Source organism: Scyliorhinus torazame, chromosome 4 (genome assembly GCF_047496885.1).
Source record: "Scyliorhinus torazame isolate Kashiwa2021f chromosome 4, sScyTor2.1, whole genome shotgun sequence".
Classification (NCBI taxonomy): Eukaryota; Metazoa; Chordata; class Chondrichthyes; order Carcharhiniformes; family Scyliorhinidae; genus Scyliorhinus; species Scyliorhinus torazame.
In genome coordinates, this window is record NC_092710.1 from 314,703,360 (window position 1) to 314,727,648 (window position 24,289).

Consider the following 24,289-nt stretch of genomic DNA (forward strand, 5'->3'; position numbering starts at 1 on the left):
CCTGGCACTGTGAAGCAACAGTGTAAACCACTGTGCTACCGTTTATGGCGATCTGAATTTTTTAATACCATCAAAAGGAATGGAACAGGTCATAAACCTGTTTTACAGATATGAATCTGCTTATTTAAAAGTGATGAACAGAACAAGTTGCATATTTTCTAACCTAACTATTCAAAATGTAAATTATTCGGCCGATTTTCTTCCAAATAATCTTGTATATTTCTATACACAAACATTTTATCATGGTAATTTTTGGAATATATATGAAAACCCAGAATCTGAATAAGCTTCAAGTTGATGCATTGCCCTCGCTGGTTTGCACACTCTGTTACACTGAGCCAGCCTGAAGCGGAACTATTGTCGCTGTGCAGCGGTTCCTCTCCGGTTCCTCAGGCCGTGTTGGACATGGCCGGCAAATGGGGGAGTTTGTGCGGTGAGGAACGGCTTCAGCCGAGCCTGAAGAACCTGACCGATCCGGCGCTGAGGACCCAGCGAGTGGGGCCGAAGCAGCATCAGGCCCTGCAGGAGCTGGTCAGAGCTCATGTGGACTCGTTCGACCAGGCGGTGAGCGAGGGGCTGGCGCGAGCCGTGCAGGTGAGTGCGGGCCCGGAGCACGTGCACCAGGGGCTGGGGCTGGAGCCGGAGCCTAGAGCTGGGACAGGGGCTGGAGGAGGTGCAGGAGGCTGGATGTAAGGCAGGAGCCTGGATAGAGGGCAGGAGCATGGATACGGGGCAGGGGACATGAGCTTGGATTCGGGGCAGGGGCAGGAGCCTGGTTTGGAGGCAGGAGTCCGGTTTTGGGGCAGGGGGCAGGAGCCTGGATTCTGGGCAGTAGCCTTGATTCGGGGCAGGGGACAGGAGCCTGGATTCTGGGCAGGGGACAAGAGCCTGGATTCTGGGCAGTAGCCTGGATTTGGGGCAGGGGACAGGAGCCTAGATTCTAGACAGGGAGCAGGAGCCTGGATTCTGGGCAGGGGACAAGAGCCTGGATTCAGGGCAGTAGCCTTGATTCGGGGCAGGGGGCAGGAGTCTGGATTCTGGGCAGGGGGGTGGTGCCTAGATTCGGAACTGGAGCTGGGGCAGGAGCCTGGACTCTGGGCAGGGGGCTGGGGCCGAGATTCGGGACTGGAGCTGGGGCAGGGGGCAGAAACCTGAATTCGGGGCAGTCCGTTGGTTAGCACTGTTGCTTCACAGCGCCAGGGTCCAAGGTTCCCGGCTTGGGTCACTGTGGAGTCTACACGTTCTACCCGTGTCTGTGTGTGTTTCCTCCGGGTGCTCCGGTTGTCTCCCACAAATCCCAAAAGACGTGCTGTTACGGGGCAGGAGCGAGTACTGCCAAAATTCCACCAGCACATCTCCTGTCCCACTCGGGGCGACAATACTCTGCAAATTCTATCGTTCCATCCCCCGAACGCACTTTGGGAAATCAGACCATAAGACGGTGCTCCTTCTCCCGGCATACAAGCAGAAACTCAAGCGGGAGAACCCATCTAAGAAGGTTGTGCAGTGCTGGTCCGAGGAAACAGAAGAGCTCTTGCGTAACTGCTTAGAGACAGTGGACTGGTCCATATTTAAGAACTCAGCGACCAACTTAAATGAGTATGTCACCACCGTCATAGATTTCATCAGCAAATGTGTGGATGACTGCGTACCAAAGAAAGCAGTACGTATGTTCCTCAACCAGAAACCATGGCTCAATCGCGAGATTGACTCCCGATTGGATTTGTTTATTGTCACGTGTACCGAGGTACAGTGAAAAGTATTTTTCTGCAAGCAGCTCAACAGATCATTAAGTACATGGGAAGAAAAGGGAATAAAAGAAAATACATAATAGGGCAACACCAACATATACAATGTAACTACAGAAGCACTGGCATCGGATGAAGCATACAGGGTGTTAATGAGGTCAGTCCATAAGAGGGTCATTTAGGAGTCTGGTGACAGTGGGGAAGAAGCTGTTTTTGAGTCAGTTCGTGCGTGTTCTCAGACTTCTGTATCTCCTGCCCGATGGAAGAAGTTATCTGAGGCGTTCAAGACAGACGACCCTGACCGACACAAGAAATGAATGAAAATCGCTTATTGTCACGAGTAGGCTTCAATGAAGTTACTGTGAAAAGCCCCTAGTCGCCACATTCCGGTGCCTGTTTGGGGAGGCTGGTACGGGAATTGAACCGTGCTGCTGGCCTGCCTAGGTCTGCTTTAAAAGCCAGCGATTTAGCCCAGTGAGCTAAACTAGCCCCTTGGCTGGAGTTAAATCCAGGTACGACCTCTGCAAAGCCTTCCGAGATGCCAAGAGAGAATATCAAACCAAGCTAGAGTCACAGACAGACTCTCGGCGATTGTGGCAAGGACGAAACGACATAACGGGCTACAAAGCAAAGCCGAGCAGTACCTCCAGCAGCAGCGCAACCCTCCCCGATGAACTCAATGCATTCTATGCTCGGTTCGAGCAGGTAACCAACAATCCGCTGTCGAGTGCCCCAGCAGCCCATAACTCATCCATACCCACCGTCCCAGCTTCCAAAGTCAGATCGGCCTTCCTGAAAGTAAATCCTCGGAAGACGACGGGCCCGGATGGGATCGCTGGTCGTGCACTCAGAGCGCGGACCAGCTGGCAGAGGTGTTCGTGGCCATCTTTGTCCCTACTCCACTCCAAGGTCCCCATCTGCTTCAAGAAGACCACCATCATACCGGTGCCAAAGAAGAACCAGGCAACGTGCCTCAATAACTACCGTCCGGTGGCCCTGACTTCAGTCGTAATGAAGTGCTGTGAGAGGTTGATCATGAAGCGCATCACCTCTATACTCCCAGGACGCCTTGATCCACTGCAATTCGCATACCGTCGCAACCGGTCCACAGCAGACGCCATTTCCCTGGCCCTACACTCATCCCTAGAGCATCTCGACAACAAGTACTCCTACATGAGATTCCTATTTATTGACTACAGCGCTGCCTTCAACACCATAATCCCAGCCAAGCTCATATCAAAGCTGCAAAACCTAGGACTTGGCTCCCCACTCTGCAACTGGATCCTCGATTTTCTGACCAACAGACCACAATCAGTAAGAATGAACAACAACACCTCCTCCACAATAGTCTTCCATACTGGGGCCTTGCAAGGCTGCGTACTTAGCCCCCTACTCTACTCCCTATACACACGACTGAGCGGCAAAATTTGGTTCCAACTCATCTACAAGTTTGCTGACGATACGACCATAATGGGCCGGATCTCGAATAACTACGAGTCAGAATACAGGAGGGAGATCGAGAACCTAATGGAGTGGTGTAGCGACAACAATCTCTCCCTCAATGCCAGCAAAACTAAAGAGCTGGTCATTGACTTCAGGAAACAAAATACTGTGCACAACCCTGTCAGCATCAACGGGGCCGAGGTGGAGATGGTTAGCAGTTTCAAATTCCTGGGTGCACATCTCCAAAAATCTGTCCTGGTCCACCCACGTCGACGCTACCACCAAGAAAGCACAACAGCGCCTATACTTCCTCAGGCAATTAAGGAAATTCAGCATGTCCACATTAACTCTCACCAACTTTTACAGATGCACCATAGAAAGCATCCTATCTGGCTGCATCATAAACTGGTATGGCAACTGTTCGGCCCAAGACCGCAAGAAACTCCAGAGAGTTGTGAACACCGCCCAGTCCATCTCACAAACCTGCCTCCCATCCATTGACTCCATCTACATCTCCCGCTGCCTGGGGAAAGCGGGCAGCATAATCAAAGACCCCGCCCACCCAGCTTACTCACTCTTCCAACTTTTTCCATCGGATAGGAGATACAGAAGTCTGAGAACACGCACGAACAGTCTGAAAAACAGCTTCTTCCCCGTTGTTACCAGACTCCTAAATGACCCTCTTATGGACTGACCTCATTAATACTACACCCTGTATGCTTCGTCCGATGCCGGTGCTTATGTAGTTACATTGTATACCTTGTGTTGCCCTATTATGTATTTTCTTTTATTCCCTTTTCTTCCCATGTACTTAATGATCTGTTGAGCTGCTCGCAGAAAAATACTTTTCACTGTACCTCGGTACACGTGACAATAAACAAATCCAATCCAATCCAATGTTAGGTAATTTTGACATTCTGATTTCTTTCTCTGTGTACCCGGAGTGTGGCGACTAGGGTATTTTCACAGTAACTTCATTGCAGCGTTAATGTAAGCCTACGTATGACAAAGATTATTATTAGATTTTTATTAGGAGCCTGGATTCAGGGGTTGGGGCAGGGACTTGAGCCGTGGCAGGGGCCTGGAGCCGTGGCAGCGGCTTGAGGCTGGGGCAGGAGCCTGGATTCGAGGCAGGAACCTGGGGCCGATAGGAGCCTGGGCAGGAGGGTCTGGGGCTGGGACATGGAGCGTGGATTCGGTGCTTGGTGCCAGGCAGGGGCCTGGATTCCGGGCAGGAACCTGGATTCAGGGCAGGTGCATAGGCCAGGCAGGGACATGACCAAAGAATAATACAGCTCAAGAACAGGCCCTTCGGCCCTCCCAAGCCTGCACTGGTCATGATACCACCCATGACCAAAATCCTCAGCACTTCCTCGTGCCATATCTCTCCATACCGTTCCTATCTATGTATTTGTCATGATGCCTTTTGAAGGAAGGATCGAGGCAGGAGCTTGGTGCTGGGCAGGGACATTGACTAGAATAATTCTTGTCCATCCCTGATTTTAATCACTCCACCATTGGCTGCTATACCTTCAGTTGCCTAGGCCTTAAGCTCTGGAGATTCCACCCTAGATCTCTCTGCCTCGCACCCTTTTTGCTCGTTTAAAATGATGCTCAAAACCTCTTTGCCCAAGCCTTTGGCCATCTGTCTTAATATCTCTCTATTGGATCAGTGTTAATTTTTGTTTGATAATGCTTCTGCGGAACACCTTAGGATGTCTTTGTTAAAGACGCTATATAAATTCAAGTTAATGCCGCTTCCGCGGAGCTAGCTGTCAAGAACTACCTTCTAAAATGGCAATAAAAGCAAATTACGGCGGATGCTGGAATGTGATTCAAAAACAGAAAATACTGGACAATCTCAGCAGGTCTAGAGCATGGAGCAGTGGGGCTGGGTAGAGGGCCAGCGTTGGGTGGAGAGTGACAGAGATGTTGTGGACAGAAAGACAAAGGGAATGTAAATGGCGTGATCAGGGCTAAGAAGTGTGCTGATAGTGGCACATTAAGAGACCATTACAACCCACCAACTCCCACAGCTACCTCGATTATTGCTCTTAGCACCCCACATCCTTGTTCCATGGGAATCCGTCCCATTCTCCCAGTTCCTTCTCCTCCTTCGCATCTGTTCTACCACTTTCCAAAACGGTGCAGCTGACATGTCTTTGTTCCCGTGGTTTACCACCCACTGTGGTCCGCTTGGGCCATCTGTTCCTCGTTGTCCTTTGACGCACTGCTTATCTTTGTTCTGCCATTACCACATTCTAATCTCTTAATGTGCCACTATCAGCGCCCTTCTTAGCCCAGATTTGAAACGTTAGCTCCCTTCTCTCTCCATCGATATTGTCAGATCTGCTGAGGTTGTCCGGTATTTTCTGTTTTTGTTTCTAAAATGGCATTCTATGTCAGTGTTTTTCAAACCTTTTTTCCGGGGACCCATTTTTACCAACTGGCCAACCTTCGCGACCCACGCCGGCCCACCTGCGCGACCCACCATTTTCTCTTACCTTGTTTGTTGCTGATAAAAATGGAGGAAATGGTTTTGGGTCGCTTTGGCCCCCCGAACTTGAAAAAAAAAGGCTGCGACCATATAAAAACAAATGGGGCTGCACTGCGCATGCGTGCCCGATCATCGGTGATCATGCGCATAGTTTTGCGTGTGCGCACCGCTGATCGGGCACGCATGCGCAATGCGGCCAAATTATTTTTATCTGTTCCTGCCCATTTTGAAGGCCGCTCGCAGCCGGCATTATTAAAAGTCGGCTGTTGCGCGTGGATTTGCGCGATCGGGAGCGCCGCGATGGACGGCTCCGCGACCCTCCAGACCCCCCCCCCCCGAGTTTGACAATACCTGCTCTATGTGATAGTACACCGTAACCTCAATGCCTTATTTGTTTTAAATATGTTCACTATAGGCTATTCCTCCACTGGAGTTCAATTATAGAAATGAGCGGATCAGCCTGTCGTTTGTGGATGCTTTCATCAGTCCCCCCATGGTGCCAAAAGGCAGCATCTGCAGTGACCTGAGAATCTACCCAGCCGAGTGTAGAGGACGGCGAAGTACTTACAAGGGCAAGTTAACTGTAAGTAAAACAATGATCTGAAAATTCTATCTATGGGTCTGCTTGAGATGGTCCCACAGTGATGCAAGTTGACATATAACTGGATTTGCACCCAGAGTTAAGTCAACTATCTGATCTTCCTGCTTTCAGGCCAGCTTAAGAAAAGGTTCTTGTGATGCTGGCAACTCCATTTTCCCTGAAGGCATTAAAAAATTGACTAGGCGATTTTGGACTGTGTAGGCCAGAGTGGATAGAGGAACATCACTGAACCAATTGGGCTTTTAATAACACTCTGGCAGGTTCTTGTTCATCTTCCTAGTGGCAGCCCACGTTTCACCATTGTAGGATTAAAGACTCTTGACCACTAGGTTACGCGTCCAGCTCCATAAATGCTATGCTGTCTGAAAACACTGACCCGTATAGGAACATAGAAATTAGGAACTCCTCCTGGTCACAAATCCACCTTCCTGCCTGTTCCCCATATCCTTTTAACCATTGTCAGAAATATATCCTATCTACTTCTTGAAACCATTTAATGATTCAGACTCCACCGTACTTTGGGATAGCGAGTTCCACAGATTCACCACCCTCTGCGAGAAGTAGTTTCTCCTCACTCAGTTTTAAATCTGTCGCCTTTTAACCTACATCTGTGACCTCTCGTTCTAGATTGCCCCATAAGGGGGGACATTTGGTCTACGTTTACTTTATCAACCCCTTTTAGTATTTTATATACCTCGATCAGATCCCCTCTCATAGAATTTCATAGAATTTACAGTGCAGAAGGAGGCCATTCGGCCCATCGAGTCTGCACCAGCTCTTTGAAAGAGCACCCTACCCAAGCCCACACCTCCACCCCATCCCCATAACCCAGTAACCCCACCCAACACTAAGGGCAATTTTAGAGACTAAGGGCAATTTATCATGGCCAATCCTCCTAACCTGCACATCTTTGGACTGTGGGAGGAAACCGGAGCACCCAGAGGAAACCCACGCAGACACGGGGAGGATGTGCAGACTCCGCACAGACAGTGACCCAAGCCGGGAATCGAACCTGGGACCCTGGAGCTGTGAAGCAATTGTGCTAACCATCATGTTACAGTGCTGCCCTCTCATCTTTCTAAACTCCAGCGAGTATAAGCCCAAACTGTTCAAACTCTACTCATACGTTTTAAGTAAGAAGTCTTGCAACACCAGGTTAAAGTCCAACAGGTTTGTTTCGAATCACTAGCTTTCAGAGCACTGCTCATCCCTCAGGTGAATGAAGAGGTGGGTTCCAGAAACATATAGATAGACAAAGTCAAAGATTTATGTAATCAAAGTCAGGGAACACTTCAGCAGTCAAGGGCATTCAGCCTCTGATCTTCGGGTAAGCGTTCTCCAAGACGGCCTTCAGGACGCGCGACAACGCAGAATCGCCGAGCAGAAACTTATAGCCAAGTTCCGCACGCAGTGCGGCCTCAAACAGGACCTTGGATTCATCGCATTACATTCACCCCCCCACCATCTGGCCTGGGCTTGCGAAATCCTACCAACTGTCCTGCCTTGAGACAATTCGCACCTCTTTAACCTGTGATTATCCCTCTCTCCAGTTGCTCCATCTGGACCTGTAGACTTAATTACCTGCAAAGACTTGCATTCAAAGTATTGTATTGCATCTTTGACTTTGTCTATACATATGTTTCTGGAACCCACCTCTTCATTCACCTGAGGAAGGAGCAGTGCTCCGAAAGCTAGTGTTTGAAACAAACCGGTTGGACTTTAACCTGGTGTTGTAAGACTTCTTACTGTGCTCACCCCAGTCCAAAGCTGGCATCTCCACATCATACTTTTTAAGTTTTTAAAAAATAAATGTAGAGTACCCAATTATTTTTGTTTTCCAATTAAGGGGCAATTTAGCGTGGCCAATAAACCTACCCTGCACATCTTTGGGTTTCATAGATTATCATAGAATTTACAGTGCAGAAGGAGGCCATTCGGCCCGTCGAGTCTGCACGTGCTACCCAGGGTCAACACCTCCAACCTATCCCCATAACCCAGTAATCCCACCCAACACTAAGGGCACTTTTGGACACTAAGGGCAATTTATCATGGCCAATCCACCTAACCTGCACATCTTTGGACTGTGGGAGGAAACCTGGAGCACCCGGAGGAAACCCACGCAGACACGGGGAGGATGTGCAGACTCTGCACATTGTGGGGGTGAGACCCATGCAGACACGGGGAGAATGTGGAAATTCCACACGGACAGTGACCAGGGGCTGGGATCGAACCTGGGTCCTCGGTGCCGTGAGGCAGCAGTGCTAACCATCGTCACTGCCGTCCTCAATCTCTCCTCATACATTTCCATTCCCAGAATCAATCTGGTGAACCTCCTTTGAACTGCCTTCAATGCTACCACATCCTTCTTCAAATAAGGAGACCAAAACTGGACACACAACTCCAGTTGTAGTCTCACCAATACCCTATACAATTGCAACAACACTTCTCTACTTTTATACTCCAGTCCTTTTGCAATAAACGCTAAAATTCCATTTGCCTTTTTTATTACATGCTGTACCTGCACATCGACTTTCGGCGATTCATAAACAGAAACACTCTGAACCCTCTGCCCAGACACATTAAACTTTCATCTGCCAAATTTTGGCCCATTCTCCGAGCCTATTTATATCCGTGTGTAAACTCTTTATCTCCTCTTCACTGCCTGCTTTCCCACCTATTTTAGTATCATCCTCAAATTTTGCAGTGTTACACTCTTGTCCCTGCTTGCAGATCATTTATATAAATTGTAAACAGTTGAGGTCCGTGGACTGGCGCCTGTGGCACCCCGCTAGTTACAGTTCGCCAGCCAGAGAAGGACCCATTTATCCCGACCCTCTGCTTTCTCTTTTAAAAAATAAATGTAGAGTACCCAATTATTTATTAATTTTTTTTCCCATTGAGGGGCAATTTAGCATGGCCAATCCACCAAATCTGCACATCTTTGAGTTGTGGGGGTGAAACCCACGCAGACATGGGGAGAATGTGCAAACTCCACACGGACAGTGATCCAGGGCCGGGATTCGAATCCCTTTGCTTTCTCAAGTCAGCCAATCCCCAATCCAATCTAGTACTCTACTCCCAATCCCCTGGAATCTTACCTTCTGGATCAGTCATTTATGTGGCAGCTTGTCAAATGCCTTCTGGAAGTCTAGAAATATCACATCCACAGGTTCCCCCTTATCCTCCATGCTGGTTACGTCCTCCAGGAACTCAAACAAGCATGACTTACCCTCCATAAAACAATGCTGACGGGCAGCATGATAGCGCAGTGGTTAGCACTGCTGCCTCACAGCGCCGAGGTTCCAGTTTCGATCCCGGCTCTGGGTCACTGTCCGTGTGGAGTTTGCACATTCTCCCCGTGTTTGCGTGGGTTTTGCCTCCACAACCCAAAGATATGCAGGCTAGGTGGATTGGCCACACAAAATTGGCCCTTAATTGGAATAAACGAATTGGGTACTCTAGATTTATAAAAAAAACTTTTAAAAAGTAAATAAAAATAAAACCATGCTGACAATGGTGGATTGAGCTTTGTCTTTCCAAATATTCAGTCATCTCCTTCTTAATGATTGATTCCAGCAACTTCCCCACCAGAGATCAAGCTAACCGGTCTATAGTTTTCTACTTTTTGCCGATCTTGCCATTTGAATAGGGGCATCACGTTTGCGTGCTTCCATACCACCGGGACTTCCCAGAATCCAGGGAATTTAGAAATATAACCAATGCATCCTATATCCCTGCTGCCACCTCCTGGGGAAAAGGCCATCAGGTCAGTATGTGGTGTTGTTCACAGAGTGTCCTCTGCTACTTTACCCTAGTGGCCAATCTTCATGTGTCATGTCTATCAATCAGCATTTGTAAGCTATTCATCTCTGTTCTCAGCTGTTCACCGTTGTTGTCTTTAGCTGACATTTTATTTGTGTACTCTCCAGTATTAGGCAGTAGTAATCAGGAATGGATACTAAGGAAATTCGGCATGTCCATATTGACTCTTACCAACTTTTACAGATGCACCATAGAAAGCATCCTATCTGGCTGCATCACAGCCTGGTATGGCAACTGCTCGGCCCAGGACCGCAAGAAACTTCAGAGAGTCGTGAACACCGCCCAGTCCATCACACGAACCTGCCTCCCCATCCATTGACTCCATCTACGCCTCCCGCTGCCTGGGGAAAGCGGGCAGTATAATCAAAGATCCCTCCCACCTGGCTTACTCACTCTTCCAACTTCTTCCATCGGGCAGGAGATACGCACAAACAGACTCAAAAACAGCTTCTTCCCCACTGTCACCAGACTCCTAAATGACCCTCTTATGGACTGATTTCATTAACACTACACCCTGTATGCTTCATCCGATGCCAGTGCTTTTGTAGTTACATTGTATATGTTGTGTTGCCCTATTATGTATTTTCTTTTATTCCCTTTTCTTCTCACGTACTTAATGATCTGTTGAGCTGCTCGCAGAAAAATACTTTTCACTGTACCTTGGTACACGTGACAATAAACAAATCCAATCCAATACTAGATGATGTCCCCTCAAATACCTTATTCTTAATCCAAGAACACTTGTGTTGCATGATTCTAATCCTCACTTGTCTTTGACTAAAATGACTGAGTACTTTTGATACCCATTCATTCAATGTCATTCAGCATTACTGGCGCCTCTGATGTAAACAGGACATCTGGCATGACCTGAGTTTAGTATGATTTAAATGGATCTGTTATATCTGATCTGCCATATGTTATTGAAGCGTTACACCTGTATCCTGTTTTACAGCCTATGGTGCATTTTTCAGCTTCAAAAAGGGACAGACCAAAGTTCCTCGTCATTTGCATCTATGAAAACAGCAATTCTTTAACTTTCTTTTCCCGCTTTTTTAGGCAGACATTGGCTGGTCAGTGAATGGCGAACCAAAGGGGATTATTAAACAGGGCCTTGGTCTGATCCCTGTTATGGTAAAATCAAAACTCTGCAACCTATACCGCCTATCTCCTGAAGATCTCATTAAACACCATGAAGAATCTGAGGTAATGAATGAACAACTGCCTTCCTCTTCTCCGAGTGTGATAGTCTACCTTCGGAGGGTGGGGGAGAATTCGGGCATCACATGAGGGGAAGGCAGAGGGGAAACCTTCTCTGTCATCATTCATCTCTGCGGGAACACTTGTTAAAAAATTTTAAAATTTATTTTTAAAAATAAATTTAGAGTAGCCAATTCCTTTTTCTCTCCGATTAAGGGGCAAATTAGCGTGGCCAAACCACCTACCCTACGCATCTTTGGGTTGTGGGGGCGAGACTCATGCAGGCACAGGGAGAATGTGCAAACTCCACACGGACAGTGACGGGGGGCCGGGATTGAACCTGGGTCCTCGGTGCTTTGAGGCAGCGGTGTTGACCACTGTGCCACCATGTCACCCTAACAGAAACCCTTTTATTGCAGAACACAAACCTTAATTACCATGGTCGCCGTGTTAATGACATTGTAAATATGTTGGGAAGCTGATTATTTTCAGTAAAATTTTATTGCAAAGAGTGAAGTCAGGAAATTGACCCAGTACAAAGAACAAAGAAAAATTACAGCACAGGAACAGGCCCTTCGGCCCTCCAAGCCTGCGCCGATCCAGATCCTCTATCTAAAACTGTCGCCTATTTTCTAAGGATCTGTATCCCTCTGCTCCCTGCCCGTTCATGTATCTGTCGAGATACATCTTAAATGACGCTATCGTGCCCGCCTCTACCACCTCTGCCGGCAATGCGTTCCAGGCACCCACCACCCTCTGCGTATAGAACTTTCCACGCATTTCTCCCTTAAACTTTCCCCCTCTCACCTTGAACACGTGACCCCTAGTAATTGAGTCCCCCACTCTGGGAAAAAGCTTCTTGCTATCCACCCTGTCTATACCTCTCATGATTTTGTAGACCTCAATGAGGTCACTCCTCAACCTCCATCTTTCTAATGAAAATAATCCTAATCTACTCAACCTCTCTTCATAGCTAGTGCCCTCCATACCAGGCAACATCCTGGTGAACCTCCTCTGCCCCTTCTCCAAAGCATCCACATCCTTTTGGTAATGTGGCGCCCAGAACTGTACGCAGTATTCCAAATGTGGCCGAACCAAAGTCTTATACAACTGTAACATGACCTGCCAACTCGTGTACTCAATACCCCTTCTGATGAAGGAAAGCATGCCGTATGCCTTCTTGAACACTGTATCGACCTGCGCAGCCACCTTCAGGGTACAATGGACCTGAACACCCAGATCTCTCTGTACATCAGTTTTCCCCAAGGCTTTTTCATTTACCATATAGTTCGCTCTTGAATTGGATCTTCCAAAATGCATCACCTCGCATTTGCCCGGATTGAACACCATCTGCCATTTCTCCGCCCAACTCTCCAATCTATCTATATTCTGCTGCATTCTCTGACAGTCCCCTTCACTATCTGCTACTCCACCAATCTTAGTGTCATCTGCAAACTTGCTAATGAGTCCACCTATACCGTCCTCCAGATCATTTATGTATATCACAAACAACAGTGGTCCCAGCACTACGGGGAAGGCGGAGGCACAGTGGAGGAAGGCGCAGGGGGCGACCTACGAGTATGGGGAAAAGGCTAGTCGGATGCTGGCACACCAGCTCCGTAAGAGAATGGCAGCGAGGGAAATAGGGGGAGTCAAAGATGGAAGGGGAGCCACGGTTCGGAGTGCGACGAAAATAAACGAGGTATTTAAGGCCTTCTATGAAGAGCTGTACAGATCCCAGCCCCCAACGGGGGAAGAGGGGATGAGACGATTCCTAGACCAACTGAGATTCCCGAGGGTGGAGGAGCAGGAGGTGGCTGGTTTGGGGGCACCAATTGGGTTGGAGGAGCTGAGCAAGGGTTTGGGGAGTATGCAGGCGGGGAAGGCCCCGGGACCGGACGGGTTCCCGGTGGAGTTCTACAGGAAGTACGTAGACCTGTTGGCCCCGCTACTAGTGAGGACCTTTAATGAGGCAAGAGAGGAGGGGCCCCTGCCCCCAACAATGTCGGAAGCGACAATTTCTTTGATCCTAAAGTGGGACAAGGACCCACTGCAATGTGGATCGTACAGGCCGATCTCGCTCCTCAATGTGGATGCTAAGTTGCTGGCAAAAGTGCTGGCCACGAGGATCGAGGACTGTGACCCGGGGGTGATCCACGAGGACCAGACGGGATTCGTAAAGGGCAGGCAATTAAACACTAATGTGCGTTGGCTCTTAAACGTGATAATGATGCCATCGGAGGAGGGAGAGGCGGAGATAGTGGCAGCTATGGACGCGGAGAAGGCCTTTGACCGAGTAAAAGGGAGTACCTCTGGGAGGTGCTGCGTAGGTTTGGGTTCGGGGGAGGGTTTATCAGTTGAGTTAAGCTCCTTTACAGAGCCCCGGTGGCGAGTGTGGTGACGAACCGGCGGAGGTCGGAGTACTTTCGGCCGTACCGAGGAATGAGGCAGGGGCCCCCTGTCCCCCCTGTTGTTTGCATTGGCGATCAAACCCTTGGCCATGTCATTGAGGGAGTCTAATAAATGGAGGGGGGTGGTCCGAGGGGGAGAAGAGCATCGGGTGTCGCTATATGCGGATGACCTGTTGCTGTACGTGGCGGATCCAATGGAGGGGATGGTGGAGGTCATGCAGACTCTAAGGGAGTTTGGGGAGTTTTTGGGCTATAAGCTCAATGTAGGGAAGAGTGAGCTCTTTGTATTACAGGCAGGGGACCAAGAAAGAGGGATAGGGGACCTACTGCTGAGGAGGGCGGAGGGGAGCTTTCGGTATCTGGGGATCCAGATAGCCAGGAGTTGGGGGGCCCTACACAAACTGAATCTGACGAGGTTGGTGGAGCAAATGGAGGAGGACTTCAAAAGATGGGACATGTTACCGCTCTCGTTGGCGGGTAGAGTGCAGTCGGTCAAAATGGTGGTCCTTCCGTGGTTTCTGTTTGTGTTTCAGTGCCTTCCCATCGTGATCACCAAGGCCTTTTTCAAGAGAGTAGGTAGGAGTATAATGGGGTTTGTGTGGGCGAATAGGACCTCGAGGGTAAGGCTCTCGCCGACAAGGTACACCACGAGCCCGGCGGTGGCGGCAACGCTAAGGATCTGGGGCCAGTGGAGACGGCACAGGGGAGCAATGGGAGCCTCGGTGTGGTCCCCGATCAGGGGACCACACCTGATACAATTTAAGGTGGTTCACAGAGCGCACTTGACGGGGGCGAGGTTGAGTAGGTTTTTTGGGGTAGAGGACAGATGTGGAAGGTGCTCAGGAAGTCCGGCGAACCATGTCCATATGTTTTGGTCATGCCCGGCACTGGAGGGGTTCTGGAGAGGAGTGGTGGGAGCAATATCTCGGGTGGTGAAAGTCCGGGTCAAGCCAAGCTGGGGGCTCGCAATATTTGGAGCAGTGGACGAGCCTGGAGTGCAGGAGGCGAAAGAGGCCGGCATTCTGGCCTTTGCGTCCCTAGTAGCCCGGCGAAGGATCTTGCTATTGTGGAAGGAGGCGAAGCCCCCCAGCGTGGTGGCCTGGATAAACGACATGGCTGGGTTCATAAAGCTGGAGAGGATTAAGTCTGCCTTGAGAGGGTCTGCGCAGGGGTTCTACAGGTGGTGGCAACCGTTCCTAGACTATCTCGTGGAGCGTTAGAGGAAGGTCGGTCAGCAGCAGCAGCTACCTAAGGGGGGGGGGGATTGCCTGGGAGGGTGGATGAGCAAGAGATAACATGAAGGGTTGGGCAAACTGGCACGTGTGGGAGAGAGCCAGTGTACAAAGCTATGTAAACATATTATTTTGCCATGTATATATCTTGCTCCGTGCAATTTATTGTTATTTTGTTATGGGGGGGGGGGGGGGTGGTATTGTTTGTAAGGGAGAAAAATTGTGTTAAAAAACTTTAATAAATATATTTTATTTTTAAAAAAACAGTGGTCCCAGCACAGATCCCCGTGGAACACCACTGATCACAGTTCTCCATTTTGAGAAACTCCCTTCCACTACTACTCTCTGTCTCCTGTTGCCCAGCCAGCTCTTTATCCATCTAGCTAGTACACCCTGGACCCCATGAGACTTCACTTTCAGCCTACCATGGGGAACCTTATCAAATGCCTTACTGAAGTCCATGTATATGACATCTACAGCCCTTCCCTCATCAATCAACTTTGTCACTTCCTCAAAGAATTCTATTAAGTTGGTAAGACATGACCTTTCCTGCACAAAACCATGTTGCCTATCACTGATAAGCCCATTTTCTTTCAAATGGGAATAGATCCTATCCCTCAATATCTTCTCCAGCAGCTTCCCTACCACTGATGTCCGGCCTCACCGGTCTATAATTATCTGAATTATCCCTGCTACCCTTCTTAAACAAGGGGACAACATTAGCAATTCTCCAGACCTCCGGTACCTCACCCGTGTTCAAGGATGCAGCAAAGATATCTGTTAAGGCCCCAGCTATTTCCTCTCTCACTTCCCTCAGTAACCTGGGATAGATCCTATCCGGACCTGGGGACTTGTCAACCTTAATGCCTTTTAGAATACTTTTGTAAGGGCCACGAAGAATCCAGCACGAGTTTTAAGGATACAAAGTAATAACATTTAGTTACTATAACATATATACAAAACAGTAGCAGTAACTTCCCTTGCTACATACTCCTTCCTGCTGGTTCCTGAACTGGCCAGCTTTATTTATACTAGGAGTTTACTAGTGGTTTCTCCGCCCCCCTCATTGGGGAAGCTCATACTCCCACAGGATTGTGGGATAGTCATTAGTCCCCAGCCAATGGTAAGTAGGCAGGTTATAACAAATACCCAACACATCCTCCCTCCTTATGCCGACTTGACCTAGAGTAATCAAACATCTATCCCTAACCTCAACATCCGTCATGTCCCTCTCCTCGCTGAATACCGATGCAAAGTACTCTTTAAGAATCTCACCCATTTTCTCTGACTCCACGCATGACTTTCCTCCTTTGCCGTTGAGTGGGCCAACCCTTTCTCTAGTTACCCTCTTGCTCCTTATATATGAATAAAAGTACTGGTGCAGATAGCACAAAGTCTTCCTATTAATCAACATTCCACTAATAACAATCATCGCTAAAATATAACCTGGGGGTTACCATTGACCAGAAATGTAACTGGATCCGTTTGAGTTAAAAATTATAATCAACTTGACATACTGAGATTTTAGGGAAGAGATAATGGAAATTAATTTTTATCCTCTTTTCAACAGGAAATGGGAGGATACTTCATAATAAATGGTATAGAGAAAATCATTCGGATGTTAATCATGCCACGCCGAAATTTTCCCATTGCTATGGTGAGACCAAAGTGGAAGACCAGAGGCCCTAACTATACGCAATATGGTAATTGTAATTTAAAAAATGAATTCAAAGCTTGATGACTGAGCGTCACTTTAACGTCAATATATCAAAGGAGGAAGCATTGAGTATTCTAAATTGCACTAAGTTAGACAAGTCCCTGGGACCAGATTGGATTTATCCCAGGTTACTGTGGGAGGCAAGGGGAGAAATAGCTGGGGCCTTAATAGATATCTTCACATCCCCTTTGACTACAGGCAAGGTTCCAGAGGACTGGAGATTAGCCAATGTTATTCCCTTGTTTAAGAAAGGAAGCAGGGATAATCCAGCAAATTATAGTCCGGTAAAACTGACATCAGTGGTGAGGAAGCTTTTGGAAAAGATATTGAGGGACAAGATAAATGCACGTTATGGGGCAATTTAGCGTGGCCAACCCACCTACCCTGAGCATCTTTGGATTGAGGTGAGAAAATGAACTAATGAAATGAAATGAAAATCGCTTATTGTCACAAGTAGGCTTCAATGAAGTTACTGTGACAAGCCCCTAGTCGCCACATTCCGGCGCCTGTTCGGGGAGGCTGGTACGGGAATCGAACCGTGCTGCTGGCCTGCCTTGGTCTGCTTTCAAAGCCAGCGATTTAGCCCTGTGCTAAACGGTTAGTGAATAGGCAGAATGTACAGGGAAGGTCATGTCTCACCAACTTGATTGAGTTTTTGAAGAGGTGACAAAGAAAATTGATGATGGAAGGGCTATGGATGTAGTTTATATGGGCTTTAGTAAGGCGTTTGACAAGGTCCCACATGGCAGATTGGTACAAAAATTAAAATCACATTGGCTAGATGGATACAGAACTGGCTTGGTTGTAGAAGACAGAGCGTAGTGTTGAAAGGGTGTTTTTCAGAATGGAGATCTGTAGCAAGTGGTGTTCCTCGGGGATCACTGCTGGGAACTCTGTTGTTTGTAGTATGTATAAATGACCTGGAGGAAAATGTGGGTGGTCTGATTAGTAAGTTTGCGGATGACACGAAGATTGGCCGAGTGCTGATAGTGCCGTGGATTGTTAGAGGATACAACAGGATATAGATAGTTTGGAGACTTGGGCACAGAAATGGCAGATGGAGTTTAATCCATACAAATGTGAGGTGATGCATTTTGGAGGATCAAATCTAGTTATGAATTATACTGTAAATGGCAGCACCCTTAGGAACATTAACATTCAGACGGATCTGGCCGTGCAGGTCCACAGTGCCGTAAAAGTGGCAACACAGGTGGCCAAGGTGATCAAGAAGGCATATGGCATGCTTGCCTTCATCAGCCAGGTCATTGAGTGCAGGAGTTGGGAAATCCTGTTGCAACTATATAAAAACTTGGTTAGGCCGCATTTGGAGTATTGCATACAGTTCTGGTCACTATATTATCAGAAGGATGTGGAAACTTTGGCAGTGAGGAGAGGTTGAATAAACTAGCATTGTTTTCACTGGAAAGACGGAGGCTGAGGGGGAGACCTGATAGAGGTCTACAAAATTATGAGAGACAGGGTGGATAGTCAGAGGCTTTTTCCGAGGGTGCAAGTGTCATTTGCAAGGGGGCACGGGTTCAAGGTGAGAGGTGGAAAGTTGAAGGGAGATGAGCAGGGACTGTTTTTCACACAGAAGGGTGCCTGGAACGTGCTGCCAGAGGATGTGGTGGAAACAGGCACATTAGCAAGATTTTAAGAAGCATCTGGATGGATACATGAATAGTGAGGAAATAGAGGGATACGGACCGAGTAAGGGCAGAGTTTTTTTTTTAGTTAGGGCATCATGATCGACAAAGCCTTGGAGGGTCAAAGGGCCAGTTCCTGTACTGTAAGGGAGCGGCACAGTAGCACAATGGTTAGCACTATTGCTCCACAGCACCAGGGTCCCAGGTTCGATTCCCAGCTTGGGTCACTGCCTGTGCTGAGTCTGCACGCTCTCCCCGTGTCTGCTTAGGTTTCCTTCCACAGCTCAAAGATGTGCAGGTTAGGTGGATTGGCCATGCTAAATTGCTCTTGGTGCCCAAAAAGGTTAGGTGGGGTTACTGGGTTATGGGGATAGGGTGGAGGTGTGGGCCGAAGTTGGGTGCTCTTTTCAAGGGCTGGAGCAAATGGCCTCCTGCATTGTAAATTCTATGATTCTATGTACTTCTTTATTATTTTAAACATGATTATTATTGATGGGAAATGTTGCTTAATACTATGTTAGGTTTTTCTGTTATGTGCAACAATGCTAACAATTGGTCATGGAATATTTCTTTCTGAACCCTCCACTCATTTGATTCCCAAAGCCATATCACCTCAAGTCCATGCGAGTCCCCATTAATGGCAATGTTCCCCACCCTCTTATCCACCTCCAGCTTTCCTCCTCCTGCCTTAAAGTGATGATTCCTTTTTAGTTCCTCGCCGATCCTCATTCATGCCCAACATTATTCATATGTGGTCTGTTGTTTCGGCACCAACAGTTCCTACTTCAGCAGAGCTGCAACTGAAAGATACTAAAGTGGTTTTCAACATTGCTGCATTGGTATTGATTTTAATGTAACTATAGTCACTGCCCAGCACATCAGCAAGTTTAAAACTCTTGATCATGAATGTGATCTTGCCTGCAGCAATTTTGTAATAAAGTAGATAGCCCAGTTACCTCAATTAATTGCGAAATGTATCCATCCATTCACTGACCAAAACGTGCAAGGAGGATCCCATCATTTATTTCTGTGCTGACATTGACTCGTACAGTGGTAGGGATGCTGCAATATTATTTTCAATTTCAAAATTTTGTTTCTGGGTGTGCATGTTGCTCTTTATTGTCCATACCTAGTTCTCTGGGAACATTTGGCAGAAGCATTGCTCTGCTCCCTGGCTGCTGTTTCAGGCTGAACCAGACTGTTTACAACTTCAGCATCATTATCAACCCTGAACTGTGTCTGACCCCATGCTCTCTGTGACAAAGGCCTCTATAAACATTGTTTCTCCCTCTCTCTCTCTCTCTTCCCCCCTCCCCCGCTCTGCCTCCGTCCATCTACTTCTTCTACTTCTTATTCTTGCCGTTGGCGCTTCCACATTTAACTATTCGTGATGTCTTGATCAGCCTTCGATTTGCCTTTGAAAACTTCAACTCATCCAAAGCTCTGTTGCCTACGATCCTAACTTGCATCAAGGATTATCACTCCTCATTTCATATAGATGCAAGCATTCTATGCCTGCCATTGAGAAAAAGAACAGAACAACTAGTGATGAAATTGACCGTAGTATTTAAGTTGTCATTTTTCAAGGAGGACCATAATTTTTTAAAATAATCTTTCTTAGTATCATAGATAGGCTTACATTAACACTGCAATGAGGTTACTGTGAAAATCCCCTAGTTGCCACACTATGGCGAGGGAGAATTCAGAACGTCCAATTCACCTAACAGCACGTCTTTCGGGACTTGTGGGAGGATACCGGAGCACCGGTAGCATAGTGGCTAGCACAATTGCTTCACAGCTCCATGGTCCCAGGTTCGATTCCCGGCTGGATCACTGTCTGTGCGGAGTCTGCACATCCTCCCCGTGTCTGCGTGGGTTTGCTCCGGGTTTTTCGGTTTCCTCCCACAGTCAAAAGATGTGCAGGTTAGGTGGATTGGCCGTGATAAATTGCCCTTAGTGTCCAAAAATGTTAGGCAGGGTTATGGGGATAGGGTGGAGGCGTGGGCATAAGTGGGGTGCGCTTTCCAAGGCCAGGTGTAGACTTGCTGGGCCTAATGGCCTCCTTCTGCACTGTAAATTCTCTGAGAATTCAATCACTTTGGAAATTTCTCAATTAGAAGCAGTGATAATCAAAGTGCTCCCCCACTCCCTGAAGCACATATGTCAAAAGCTCGACAAGTTGATGTGACTGTCAGCCGACGCTGACAAAGTGGTACAACATTAGTGAATTCCCCCATATTCCTCGATAATTGTGCTGTCAGAAGTTATTGAGAAGAAGCATGACATCAGGTTGCCATGCTACATTTCTCATTCATGATATTGCAAGACTTGAAAGGGGAAAAAAATTAACTTGCAATAAAGTGACGTTTCATGTAGATGATGGGCCAGAGTTTTGAAAACGATGTCAGCTTGTGTTTTCTCCGACCAGGTATAAGCATGCACTGTGTGAAGGATGAGCACACTGCTATTAACATGAACCTCCACTATCTGGACAATGGCACCGTAATGGTCAACTTCATCTACCAGAAGGAACTCTTCTTCATACCACTTTGCTTTGCACTTAAGGTGAGATGGAATACTGCATTGGCTACAGGGAGTTTGGGGTTGAAAATAAAGAAGACTGAATCCGTTTGAGAAAGGTGTTTTCAGATTAAATCTTGTCGTCCAAAGTCTATTTTTTTGATTCTTGCATGGGATGTGAGTGACACTAGCAAAATCAGCATTTGTATCTAATTGTCCTTGGGAAGGTGGTGATGAACTGCTGAATTGAATGTGGTGTAGATGCATTTAACAGTGCTGGAAATGAAGGGTGTTCCAGGAATTTGATCCAGCAATAGTGAAGGAACAGAGGTACAGTTTCAACTCAGGATCATGAGTGGCTTGGATGGCAACTTGCAGGTGGTGGTGTTCCCATGTGTCTGTGGCCTTGTCCTTCTAGCTGGTAAAGTAAAGTCACCATAGTCCCGGGTGATCATAGGCTACTTTCCCCTTTGAGAGGAGAATTGACTGGTGGTAATTTAACCTGAGGATCACCACACCTCAGGCGAGGGGCAGGGTTGAGAAGGTGGAGGAGGTGGGCCTTCATGAATAACTTCAGCTAGTGCAGAAATTGAACTTGTGCTGTTGGCCTCGCTCCACTTCATGATCCAGCTGTCCAGCTAACTCGACTAAAGCTGGTAGAGGCCACAGGTTTGGAAGGTACTGTGAAGGAGCCAGGGTGAGTTGTTGCAGCGTGTCTTGTATATAGACACAGCTGCCACTGTGAGATGACGGTGGGGGAGAGTGAATGTTTAAGTCGTGGATGGGGTGCTGACTGAGCAGGCTGTTATTATTTTTCCAATTCATTTTTTCCCAATTCATTTTTTCTAATTAAGGGGCAATTTAGCGTAGCCAATCCACCTAGCCTGCACATCTTTGGGTTATGGGGATAAAACCCACGCAAACACTGGGAGAATGTGCAAACTCCACACGACAGTGACCCAGAGCCGGGATCGAACCTGGGACCTCGGCGCCGTGAGGCAGCAGGGCTAACCCACTGTGCCACCTTGCTGCCCCCTAGCAGGCTGTTATTTTCTGAATTCCTTGAGTGTTATTAGAGCCGCACTCATCCAGGCAGGGGAGAGTATTCCATCACTCTGCTAACTTGTAATGCAGAACAGTGCCAGCAGCGCGGGTTCAATTCCCGTACCGGCCTCCTCGAACAGGGCCTGACGGGATCTACCCGAGAATACTGAAGGAGGTAAAAGAGGAAATTGCTGAGGCCTTGACAGAAATCATTGGATCCTCACTGTCTTCAAGTGATGTCCCGGAGGACTGGAGAATAGCCAATGTTGTTCCTTTGTTTAAGAAGGGTAGCAAGGATAATCCAGGGAACTACAGGCCGGTGAGCTTTGTTTGCACTGAGTGCTGAATTTGGTGCTTTTTGAGTGCGATAGTGAGAGTTTGGTGACCGAGGGAGTATAAGGCTTCATTTTTATCTAAAGTTTAGTCTTTCTTTTATTTAGTTAATTAACTTAAAAGTTGCTGTTTGGTTTAGAAGAAGGTGAATTTTCAATCAGCTTTAAACAGGCTTCTACTTCTAGGCACTTGCAGCTGGAGCTTGTTAATTAGTTAATTGGATTAGGCCAGTTTTTCAGAGGCTAGATTCACAGTATAAAAGTGATCCCCTACAGTGCAGACTTTGTTTGCACTGAGTGCTGAATTTGGTGCTTTTTGAGTGCGATAGTGAGAGTTTGGTGACCGAGGGAGTATAAGGCTTCATTTTTATCTAAAGTTTAGTCTTTCTTTTATTTAGTTAATTAACTTAAAAGTTGCTGTTTGGTTTAGAAGAAGGTGAATTTTCAATCAGCTTTAAACAGGCTTCTACTTCTAGGCACTTGCAGCTGGAGCTTGTTAATTAGTTAATTGGATTAGGCCAGTTTTTCAGAGGCGAGATTCACAGTATAAAAGTGATCCCCTACAGTGCAGACTTTGTTTGCACTGAGTGCTGAATTTGGTGCTTTTTGAGTGCGATAGTGAGAGTTTGGTGACCGAGGGAGTATAAGGCTTCATTTTTATCTAAAGTTTAGTCTTTCTTTTATTTAGTTAATTAACTTAAAAGTTGCTGTTTGGTTTAGAAGAAGGTGAATTTTCAATCAGCTTTAAACAGGCTTCTACTTGTAGGCACTTGCAGCTGGAGCTTGTTAATTAGTTAATTGGATTAGGCCAGTTTTTCAGAGGCGAGATTCACAGTATAAAAGTGATCCCCTACAGTGCAGACTTTGTTTGCACTGAGTGCTGAATTTGGTGCTTTTTGAGTGCGATAGTGAGAGTTTGGTGACCGAGGGAGTGCTGAATTTGGTGCTTTTTGAGTGCGATAGTGAGAGTTTGGTGACCGAGGGAGTGCTGAATTTGGTGCTTTTTGAGTGCGATAGTGAGAGTTTGGTGACCGAGGGAGTTAGGTGAGGAGGGAGTAAGGTGCTCCTTTCATTTTGTTTCCGACATTTCCGCAAAGAGTGCGAAGAGAGCCAGGAGTTTACAGGAAGTGTAGCTGACTGGGAGCAGAGTCGGAGGGCGGAGATCTAGTTAGTCCACACAGCAGCTATATTCTGTAAGGTAAGAGGGGATGGAGGCTAGGCCAGTTACATGCTCCTCCTGTAGGATGTGGGTGGTGAGGGATACCACCGGTGTCCCCGCTGACTATACCTGCGGGAAGTGCACCAAACTTCAGCTCCTCAAAGACCGTGTTAGGGAACTGGAGCTGAAGCTGGATGAACTTCGGATCATCCGGGAGGCAGAGCGGGTGATTGAGAAGAGTTACAGGGAGGTAACCACACCCAAGGTACAGGACAAGAATAGCTGGGTTACAGTCAGGGGGAAAAAAAACAAACAGGCAGACAGTGCAGGGATCCCTCGTGGCCGTTCCCCTTCAAAACAAGTATACCGTTTTGGATGCTGTTGGGGGGGATGACCTACCGGGGGAAGGCCCTAGCGGCCAGGTCTCTGGCACTGAGTCTGGCTCTGGGGCTCAGAAGGGAAGGGGGGGGAGAATAGAAAAGCAATAGTTGTAGGAGATTCAATGGTTAGGGGAATAGATAGGAGATTCTGTGGTCGCGAGCGAGACTCCCGGAAGGTATGTTGCCTCCCGGGTGCCAGGGCCAGGGATGTCTCGGATCGTGTCTTCAGGATCCTTAAGGGGGAGGGGGAGCAGCCAGAAGTCGTGGTGCACATTGGTACCAACGACATAGGTAGGAAAAGGGGTGTGGAGGTAATAAACAAGTTTAGGGAGTTAGGCTGGAAGTTGAAAGCCAGGACAGACAGAGTTGTCATCTCTGGTTTGTTGCCGGTGCCACGTGATAGCGAGGCTAGGAATAGGGAGAGAGTGCAGTTGAACACGTGGCTGCAGGAATGGTGTAGGAGGGAGGGCTTCAGGTATTTGGATAATTGGAGCGCATTCTGGGGAAGGTGGGACCTGTACAAGCAGGACATAGAACATA

At 47.6% G+C, this 24,289-nt stretch overlaps 1 protein-coding gene across 1 annotated transcript in view; it reads left to right on the top strand.

Moving 5' to 3' along the window:
* The first annotated feature begins 354 nt into the window (after positions 1-354).
* The window catches only part of polr1b (RNA polymerase I subunit B), a 64,741-nt gene continuing 40,806 nt past the window's right edge, over positions 355-24,289 (top strand). The window contains exons 1-5 of the mRNA XM_072500113.1: positions 355-594; positions 6,104-6,271; positions 11,168-11,314; positions 16,522-16,654; positions 20,743-20,879. Coding sequence (XP_072356214.1) covers positions 406-594; positions 6,104-6,271; positions 11,168-11,314; positions 16,522-16,654; positions 20,743-20,879 — 774 coding nt within the window. The 5' untranslated portion in view covers positions 355-405. The remainder of the gene's footprint in view (positions 595-6,103; positions 6,272-11,167; positions 11,315-16,521; positions 16,655-20,742; positions 20,880-24,289) is intronic.